The sequence below is a fragment of the Haemaphysalis longicornis genome, unplaced genomic scaffold (assembly GCF_048455015.1).
Source record: "Haemaphysalis longicornis isolate Haplotype H1 unplaced genomic scaffold, Haemaphysalis longicornis Haplotype H1 scaffold_4, whole genome shotgun sequence".
Lineage (NCBI taxonomy): Eukaryota > Metazoa > Arthropoda > Arachnida > Ixodida > Ixodidae > Haemaphysalis > Haemaphysalis longicornis.
Genome location: NW_027526361.1, coordinates 172,558,539 through 172,569,202, shown reverse-complemented (window position 1 = coordinate 172,569,202; position 10,664 = coordinate 172,558,539). Strand labels below are relative to the sequence as shown.

Below are 10,664 nucleotides of genomic sequence, written 5' to 3'. Positions count from 1 at the left end.
CACATAGTTTACACAACTCATCAACGCACGACAACACACGCACGACAACACCCGTTTCACGTACGCCGTATTCATCCTTCCCGTATATATGGCCGCCGTTTTGAATATGCAGTCGAGTGAGTGGTCTCTATACGTTTAGGCGCAAACTCACAGCGCTTGGATTCGTGTGCCGTTGTTGTGAAATTGCATTTGCTTCCTTATGTAAGTTAACGCAAATCTTTTTATCAAAAATCAATGAAAGAAGCACTCACAACGAAACAAGGGGACAAAATGAGCCCAGCCAAGTGTATTGAGTGCGCGGCTCGCTTATTGCAACAGTTGCAAATAAAGTTCTACGTCGTGTACGTTGTGCACGACACAGTTTTAGAGACAATAAACAACTGCACCATGACACTTAGCCGAGCATCACGATTCCCTGACCCGCGATGTGCAGGAAAACTCTTAATTTCCAAACTGAACAGGGCTCGCGCGCGCCATCCGTTGTTGCCACGCCTGTCGTTATACGCTCAGTAACAAAACATGTACCTGGATTAGCCTAACTGCATTTGCCAATCACGACAGGAAAGCGAAAGAAAATGCCAGGAACTCGGCGTCGAGAAGTGCGCCAGCGTAAATTCGATATATTCAACAGTAACACCTGCGGCGCTCCTTCCATGTACCTAGCTCCACACCGAAATAGTGGATCGTTTGCTTTCCTGGGTGCCTCATTGTTTTGGTTAGTGTCAACTGCATAAATTGACGTAAATTCCAGCATTCGGTGTCAAGGGGTGTATCTAGCTGCAAGAATGGTTTACGGTCGTGACAATCTTCCCTTTCATATTCGGTAGTAATTTATGACGTACTGTTTCTTATTTTTCTTTTCGGTCGTATTGAGAATGACATAGTAGCATGCACCAGTCTTAACATATTGACTTCTCTACATTGTATGAGTGCCCCGCGAAAATACGCTGATTAATTACTTTAAATCACTTGCAACGCTTAAGGGTTGCTGAAAGATGGTTTGATTCCCGTCCGCGGCCGCCGCATTTCTGACAAGGCCTAAAAGGAAAGATCCCGTGCGTTCGAGATTTCGGTGCACGTTATAAAGATCCCCAAGTGGTCAAAATTGATTATCTGAAGCCCTCCACAACGGCACGCCTGATTGCCTGTGAAGCGTCGGTGCGTTAAGCCCTACAATTCAATCAGTGCTGAAAGATGGATAACTTTGAAAGGCATTAATCAATTTTTCTGCTAATTTCAAACATGCCAACAGTGCATGGGCACGCTCACATGTACTTTTCTAAGCTTCAAAGTGAGACTTCTACCAACATACTTTTGATCCACATACTTTTAACTAATTTTAATCTACATGATCTATTGCAATAAATATACAATTACCGAACTTGCTTAATCATGGTATCAGAAAATTTCCAATAGATGCCCCACTAAAATAAAGTGCTATTTTGCACTTTCCCCATGACTCTGGAGCAATATGGCACACCACACCTGCGGTGGCAGTGCAATCATTTTGATGAAGCCTGACTTTCTCATGTAATTACACAAGACAAATGGGCAGTGTCTGTCCTCTAAAAACATGGGCGTTCACCTCACACAAATCATATGCAGGCATGGGTGGCGGACAGACGTGAATCTACAACTTGATGACTTTCTCTATATATGCCTTTTTAAAATCAAGGTGTCGAGCCAGTAACAACGTATCATCTGCATATTGAAATACGCGACAGTGAGAGGATACATTGCCCAAATTGTTGACATAAATATTAAAAAGAATGGGAGCCAAAATCGAACCCTGAGGGACATCTGTAGTTAAATGCTGCGGATTACTTTTGACCTTATCGATAACAACAACCTGCAAACGGTTAGAGAGATAATTAGTTAATAGGGACAAAAACGGACCTATAAATACGTAATGAAATATTTTGTCAAATAATACTTGATGATTCACGGAATCAAACGCTTTTGATACATCCAAAAATAAGGCACATACAAATTCATTATGATCAATTGCAGAATTGAGAACATCACAGAGTTCCTCAAGAGCTTTCTGGGTACCGCGACCTGGTATTAGGCCGTACTGGTTCGGCGCGGACACGCTATGAACATCAAGGAAGCTCTGCATTATGGTGGAAATATGCCTTTCCAAGATAAGAGCAATAACAGGGAGGATAGAAATACCCCGATAATTCTCTATCCTATTTTTCGTACCATTCTTATGTACGGGGATGACCAGACCATATTTTAAGCCATCTGGGATTATTTGAGTTTCTATTATGAAGTTATTAATAGCAAGAAAGACTCATTTGAGACTATCAAAATTCCTGCAAAGAACATCGACAAATATGCCATCGGCACCTGCAGTTTTGCTCCTGTTAAAACCAGACAAAATGCACCTAAGGTCATCCATTGTGCACAATGGTAGAAAGGCCGATTCCAGTACAGATGGCATACTGTTTGGCGTGAGACCAGGTACCAGCGAAGACTGACCAGAGGAAGAGAATACGGCGTTAAATTCATCAGGTGTTAAATTCATCAGCAAGTGTGATGGAAACGGCACCAAAATTCCGCTTTAGAACAGACGAAGCATTTTTACGCTTACCCCCTCGGAGTTGATTAACTATGGCCCAATTCTTGGTTGGATTTTTATCTGATGTGCGAAACAAGTCCTGGAAATATTTCCGCTTCCCAGAGCGCAGTAGTGCGTTAGCCTTATTCCGAGTGCTTTTGTAAAACGATCTTAAATGATTGTTTTTAGGTGCACGTCTACTGCAAGCCCAAGCCAACTCACATTCATCAATCGCTGATAACACAGCTGTGTTAATCCAGGGGCAGCCCGTACGTCTTTGCTTTATTTCCACATTTTTTTTCGCCGACTCTAACAACTGCTGATACACCGTCACAAAGGAATCGTAAACCACGTCACCTGTGACATCACTTAAAAACGTGTTCCAGTCGTAATTTGCAATGGCCTAATCTAATCTTATCCTGTCGACAATTGTAACAGCTTCGTATTTACGGAGATTGCGCGGATCGCCAGGGGATTGAGGGAAGATACTGCACCCGACAAAAAAGTGATCCGACATTTTACGTTCAATTATAAAAGAGGTACAATCTTCTTGATCAAGCCGTACGTTAACATGGTCTAAACAAGAGGACACTAGACTATTTCTTAATAGTTTAACTCGAGTAGGAAGATTAATCAAAGCAGCAATACCGGCATCGGCCAAAGTATTTAGATACTCAACGGTCACTTGCTTTTTACTTTTTAAAAGATCTATATTTATGTCGCCGATTAAGCAGATTCGACCAAGAGGTAACGAGGCCTTACTGAGCTCCTCAATAAAGACGTTTATGTTCTGCCTGGGTGGGCGATAGATAACAATCAGGGTCAAGTCAAAGTGCGCGGAGTGAAGGGAAACAGCTACATGCTCGGCGCTAACGAAAGACATCGATACGATGGAAGAGGCCCAGTTATTTTTAACAAACACTGCAATTCCACCCCCACGGCCAGTGTCACGAGTAAAGAAGAAGCTACGATACCCATAAATAAAAAATTGCCGAGTAAGAGGCTGCGTAATATTAATTTCAGTTAGAGCAAAAACATCAACCTTATCTGCCAAGACACTCACAAGAGAATGTTTATGTTTTATTTCTCTCAAACAAAGTACACAAACAAAGTAAAAAAAGTACACAATGAGAGAGGACGGAAGGGAAGAAGCTGCCATATGCAGCTTGAAGACCCCTCATGCCCCACTTGGCAGTTATGTGGTTAGAGCACAAACGCAATGTGACAATTTGAAAAATATACACAACTACAGAAATTCAAATCGGTAAAATCAGTGTTATACAATTCTAAATATATACAAGTACACAATTCCACACAAGTACCATTACACAATTCAAATGTCAAAGGCAAAAAAATACAGCGAAAATAATACATCGTGACATTTCATTGTAAAGTTGCTACTTAGATGAACCTATTCGGTCGAAAGCTCAAGAAGATGCATCAATTCTATGAAAGTTGTTGTAGAAAACATTCGAATATTAAAGTTATTACCATCGAGAATATTTAAGTATTTGGGTAGATTCCAAGATAAAGACTGTGTGCGGTATTTGGTGCGGATTAGTGGTAGGATCCATGAATTAGAGTGACGTATATTATAAGTAGGTTCATGACGCACTAGCTTAAAGATTGTTATCATGAAGGCATTGTTCATTGTTACAGAAGTTTTGTAAACGCAAAGTAGCCTATATGTGTACAGGGTAGTTACTCTAAGAATATTTTACTGCCTGAAGTATTCTTCTGTGTGAGCATTCCACGGTATATAACCTATCAGCCTTATTGCTCTTTTTTGCGCAACAAGAAGGCGTTGTTTATTAGACTTTGTCGTCGTTCCCCAAACCGTGTGGCAATAAGTGATCACAGGTACAATATATGCGTTGTAAATGAGCAGTTTAACTTGTGTGGGAAGTGTTAACCTATGTTTAAATAACAAGCCATTTAATTTGTTCATTTTAGCTCTAACACTGTCAACCTGTATATCCCAATTCAGCATCTCAGAGAATACGACACCAAGAGATTTTATACAGGACACGATGTCAATCTTGTCATTTCCCAAAAGCAATTTGAAGTCACCACTTACTACTCCATTTTTTGCTCTATATATCACAGCTTTCGTTTTATACGTATTAACCTTGAGACCAGAACCTTGACCATTAACCAGAACCTTGACCTTGACCATTAACCTTGAGAACAGAATTCATCCCGTGCATTCTAATGCTCCTGATGTTTACGTGCAAAACAGTGAAACTGCCATGAGCAGCAGCAAGGAAGTAATCATGGAAAGTGTCGAAATCTCGAAACAAGAGGGTATCTGAAGACATGCAGAAGAAAGAAGGAAAGAAAAAAAAAACTGCCATGCACACATTGATTATGTGCTGTATGGCATTTTTTTAAGGCCTGAGTGCCGACAGCACTGTCAGCACTGTAGGCGTTTCTTTCGTTTCATCCAACCCCAAAAGGTGCTCTATCATGCTATAAAAATTTTTTAGCGTTGGCTGGTAGACTAGGTCAACCACCCAGTGAAGGCAAAAGGCCAACAAAATCGCCTCCACTGGGTGGCTGGTGTTTAACATCTGGTCTTCGATATGAACAATGCATGCACCAATGGGGCCTTCCAGATCGCCATTCCAGACCACCAGGGGGCGTTTGCTGAACCACGGTGCCTGGACCAAAAAAGTTAGAAGTACAGCATTTAAAATCTACACATTCATGTCTATCGGCGCTGATAAGCTGTAAGGCAGGCTTTCCATGATGATAGACAAAAAACAAACTATAAGCTGCATGAAGTCAAATTAGGTTATTATATGCAAACAGCAAACCATACAAGGCACACACACATACATACAATTTGCTATTTAACAATGCAGAACTTATTCTTAACAATAAGTTTGCTAGCATTGAGTAGAGATGAATGTGTGCATTCAGATTATTTTAATAAATGTTAAAGTGTAAAGGAATGTTATGACAGTAACACGTATGCAAAAATGCACTTCCATTAATGCAAGAGGTGGACATATGCAATAAAATACAATCTCTTAATGCACAGCAGAAGTAAACTTATCGGATAGAGAACAGAAGTGCACAAAATTGCTCTACCTTTTCTTTCAAAAGTGTTGACAACTTCTCTTTGGCTGCTCGGGGCAACGTCGTTAAGAATGCCAGGGTGGTCAACACTGCAAAAATAACATAACACAAAATCGCATAAATCTGATTGCTAGAGAAATAATCAATGTCTCTTGATATTTGAAGTGCATGCTGTTTTTCTTTAGTTAAAATTAATGGCTTCTAGGGCAGTTCCAGTTAATGCACCTAACTCTTTATCCTATATTTTAGAACACCATGTTTTACAACTGAATGAATGTGACAAATCCATCCTTAAGGAAACTATTTTGTGAGGCAAACTTGAAGTACAGGGCCCTCTCTTTAGTTGTTTTTATTAAGAATTTTCTCGCTGCATGTCATTACCATAGAATACTCGGCAGGCAGGCACTCCTGGTCATATCAGTGCCTCCCCTCTCCCCTCTTCTTGTAATTTAAAAAATCCCGGAAAACCTTTTTCCTAAATTAAAACAAGATTGTGACAGAGTACAAAGTACAAAGAATCTTCTGCTACTTCAGAAACGACTAAAATTCTCTCAAGTGTTATGCACAGATCGCAGTTCCAGGCACTTGGGTCCTGTACTCAGTTCAGCAAAATCATTACACAGAATAAAAGGAAAGTGTTAATGTAGCTTTTCACTGCCACCATTGACTTTACTGCTTATCCTCACTTTTACAGGCTGTCATGGTGCAACTGCCACCTCAAAATTTGGTGCCGATCTGAACAAGCTTCGTACTCTTGATTGATTGTAGGTTTTGACGCGCCGACGCAACGCAGGCGATGAGGTGCGCCGTAGTGGAGGGCTCCGGATTAATTTTGACTACCTGGGGATCTTTAACGTGCGCCGAAATCTCGCACACACGGGCATTTTTGCTTTTTGCCTCCATCAGAGAAGCGGCCGCCGTGGCCGGGAATCGAACCCGCGACCTCGTGCTCAGCAGCGCAACGCCTTAGCCACCGAGCCACCGCAGCGGGTCTTCCTACTCTTCCAACCCTTGTTATTCACGTATTAGCTCGAAATTGTAAAGGTACATGCGAGTTTTGTCCTGTATTATTGTGCACTATTCAGGTTTAACATTCATAGTGCACTATCAATACAAGGGTTTTGACCACAAGAAATCTGTGCATGCACCCTGAGGCATGTGTGTGTACTCCGAAGCACAGAACCATCTATCTTAAAAAAGTAGTATTTTATAAAAATTCCATTTAGAATGTTAGCAATGACATTAAAATGTATAGCACACTAAAAGCTCATTACTTTAAACTCGAAGGAGACCATAAAATTGTTCGGATAAAGCAGAGTTCGAATTAACGGGCAGGCGCTAGAATGATTGGAAATCGCGCCAAACGGCATCAGCAGAAGACAAAGAAGCCACCTCTGGACTCGTAATCGCTAATTAGGCACTACTACACATCTGTGGCAGGCGATTTCGTAAATAATAATGGCATGTGCCGAAGCACTGGCACCAGTGGTGTAGTGCCCTCTGTTGAAGTGAAATAAGCTATTGCAGAAATGTAGCGCGCGTGCCACACTGCTTTTCTGTTTCGTAACCTTTGTTGTCTTGAATCTCTAGTTATTTGGTTTGGTTTCGATTTGGCAACACATTGTAATCACTCTGGGCCCACTTCTTCTGCAAGAGCAATGGAAATGACAGGATCATAGTTCGAATTAACCATTCTAGATACCAACAAGTTCGAATTATCGGGAGTTTTCTCCCATTTAAATATACAGGGCTGTGCCGGGACCAGGGCGTGAGTTCGAATTAACCGGAAGTTTGGAGTAACCGAGTTCAAATTAACGAGCTTTTACTGTAGTACACTTTTATAATGACTGTTTTCTGTGAGCACTTATTGCTACTTTCAAGTCAATAAAATCTTGAGTGTGGTTAGAAGCTGCAACAAAAGAGAGTTTAGCGCGGCAGTTTTTTATCCTGCATTTTTATTGACTACCTTAGTGGCTGCATGCACTCAGCATGATCTTTTAGTGCCTCGCCTGCTAGAAGCAAAAGATGCTGCCTCATCCCCTGGTGTGGGACAGGGACAGGCAGCAGCATTCTACAGCATGATGGGAAAGCAGCATTCTCACCCTCTTGGTCCTCCGTGCTGGATTCCCGAGCTTTGTCCAATATCTCATGGGTTCTGGCTTCCACCCGGTTGCCAGCTACGTCGAGAAGGGCATTCATGTGGGTGTTGGCGACGTGAGTAAGGGCTTCCAAAGGGGAATGCCCTCCCAGACGCTCAAACTCCCGAAAGATCTGAAATGCACACCAAAATACGTGATAATAAAATGCACAGTCAACCCATAACCTTTTTACCTCTTCTTTGCTCGCAAGAGCAGGGTACCTCTCGAAGAGGTCACGTAGCAACGGCCGCTCTTCAGCGATATACTGCCGCCGTGACTCGAAGGTGCGTGCCATCGAGTCTCGCAATCTTTCTTCATTGGGGACTGCCTTCTTCATTTCTTGCTTCATGGCCTTGATATGGCCTTCAACGCTGTGGGCGTCCTCAGCAGTGGTGTCACCCACTTGCTGTAATGGTAGGCGAAATAAGCAAAATGTTGCAACTGATATAACTATCATGCACATTTAACAATCTCAAAGCACTCAGTTAAACTTTGGGTTGGTACTGCACCGTTAGTTTGCACAAAAAGATGTCTAGAGTCTGATTACAATAAACTGTGGCAAGCCATCTGCACAGTGACAAGGTGGAAAAAATATTTTACTTTTCTACAGAAGATTAAGAAATGAGAACGAGAAAAGACAAAACAAAGACAAAGCGAAAAAAAAAGTTGTGCATCAAGGCATTTTAGCTTCAAACTACCATGAGAATGACAAGGCACATTTGCCCAGGCCAAAATGTGGGGGGTGAGAGGGGGGAATGCACCGCTCACAAAATTTCGGGGGATGTTCTGACACTGAAACACCCCCCCCCCCCCCGTTGGCTATGCACCTGTCCAATACCCTTCATTTTTGTCGAGTGATGAGCAAAGTAATGCTCTTGAAACAGCAGTCATGGATCACTGCAGCAACCTGATTAACTGGTAATATCCTAATAATGGTAATTTGCTAAATTACGAGACACAGTCTTTAGCCTAGCTGTAATGAGATGCTAACAACGTGCCTCAGAGAAAAATATGTACTGCTGCATTGTGGCTGCAGTAAAACAACATGAAAAAGCAGGCAAAAGCTTTTTTTTCTACACACATAATACCTATGCATATTATACAACCTAAGCAGAACATGATAGTACAGAGCATGATAGCCCATACTTTCACATTTATAATCCTGTTGGTGACGCAAAGCACAGGTCCAAATACGAAAACTTATTACAAGTTGCATTAATATGAACACACATTGACTGGCATCATCTTTGTTCAAGGCTAGTGTCTTAATGCTGAACTATTATATCAATGTGAGCTCAATTGCAAAAGCTATTCGTATTTTGAGCCTGAAACACATTGTGCTGTCAGTCAGATAGCTACAATCAACTTTCACAACTCCTGAATATAAAAAAAAGAAAAAAAGCTTGAGTTTTCAAACCTTTCGGCAAACCCTCTTTGCCGGTGCTGCCTCCAAGTCACCAGAAGGAGGAACGGTTTGCTGCCGTTTCTGCCCCCCAAACTTCTTTCTTTTGTCGGCAACCTCTTCTTTGTCTAATAACTTGGTGCGCTCAAACTTGCACTTGTAGCGCAGTCTGTGGTACCAGGAGTCCTGCGTAATTCAGACAGACAGACACACTCATACACATACACACACAAAAATACTTTAACCGTGTCTTTTATAAACCCACACTATGTTACCAAACTAAAAGAAAAGGTTTAAGGCTCCGGCTGAGTGAGAACAGCACACACTATTTTTCTAGTTTAAGCTACGCACAGTACTGCCAGAGGTATCATTTACTTTTGTTTCCATACTAACAATGCCACAATTGGGCCTATAAGAGTTACGAGTTGAGCCCAAATAACCACAGAAAGGCAAATTATTCTTTACTTGAACGCGTGATACATAGCAATATTTACACAAAATGAGAGGTTCATACAAGCTGCGATTGCCTGGGTGTAGACTATGCAGGCGTTTTCATATATGGGTACTGGAAAAATATTGGGGGAGGAGCGGAGTGAACTAAAGGACATCCACAGTGTCGCCTGTTGTGCACTCTGTTCTTAGTGATACTTGGAAACAGGGACGGGCCTCAATCACTGCTTACTACAAATAGCTTTGCTTTGAAAAAAATAGTTACTTCCGTGTTTCTTTTCCCCACTGCAAACAGCAAGGTCACAAAATTGTTTCCTCATGAGCAGATGTTTCCTCATATTTCATCAAAGTGTTTCCTCATATCAACTTATTGCATATACATGACTGCATCTCTAGCGCAGGAACAAAAAATTATTTGCAGCAAATTACACCATGCTGCTACTTTTATCATGACAGAATGAATACAAAGTGGACGTATTCATAAAATTAAAAAAAAATCATGCACTTCTTTGTCTAACGGCGACAACAGTTGAACACGAAGCTTTCTCGTGAGGGACTCCTTGGTTGTCGTTTCAGTTTGAACTTTGACTTGCAGTCGGTTTGGACTTTAGATCACAGTGTCTCTGACTTTTACCCCTGGCCATTTCGTTTCGCACACAGAAAGCTTCACGTTCAGCCATTGCTGTTGTTAGACAGAGGGGTGCATAATTTTTCTGTCTACTTTCGCACATCTATGCACCCCTCTTCAAATCGCTTCAACCGTGCCGGAATGGCACAATAAGTTAGACGTTGGCTGCACAACGTGAGGGACCCAGGTTCGGTTCTGACCATGGGAAACATCGTAATTTTTATTCGCCTCACGCGATCATAATCATCGTCAGAGAAAATAGGCTTTCCTGCAGTGCTTTTTGGGTGGACTACAGACAACATCAGTGAGAGGTTGAAAGATTTGCTTCCATGCTAGCTGAGGAGATACAATTGTGCAAATATAGAAGGAAGCAGAATTGCTGCACTATGCAAAAGGGAACTT

At 41.7% G+C, this 10,664-nt stretch overlaps 1 protein-coding gene across 1 annotated transcript; it reads right to left on the bottom strand.

The window, feature by feature from the left end:
* Positions 1-4,947: 4,947 nt before the first annotated feature.
* Positions 4,948-8,412, bottom strand: LOC144179512 (uncharacterized). The gene is made up of 4 exons (XM_077707891.1): positions 7,976-8,412; positions 7,747-7,915; positions 5,657-5,733; positions 4,948-5,223 (listed from the first exon to the last, which is right to left on the bottom strand). Exons 1-4 carry the CDS (start codon positions 8,243-8,245, stop codon positions 4,951-4,953), a joined length of 789 nt encoding a protein of 262 aa, XP_077564017.1. The 5' UTR covers positions 8,246-8,412; the 3' UTR covers positions 4,948-4,950.
* Between the last annotated feature and the right edge of the window lie 2,252 nt (positions 8,413-10,664).

What these genes read in the sequence shown, in the direction of transcription:
- LOC144179512 (XM_077707891.1), bottom strand. Translation starts at nt 8,245, where the DNA reads ATGTGCATGATAGTTATATCAGTTGCAACATTTTGCTTATTTCGCCTA. An exon ending in CTCTTGCGAGCAAAGAAGAG is followed by an intron (nt 7,916 to 7,975) that starts GTAAAAAGGTTA and finishes TGTGCATTTCAG; the next exon opens with ATCTTTCGGGAGTTTGAGCG. An exon ending in CAGCACGGAGGACCAAGAGG is followed by an intron (nt 5,734 to 7,746) that starts GTGAGAATGCTG and finishes TTATTTTTGCAG; the next exon opens with TGTTGACCACCCTGGCATTC.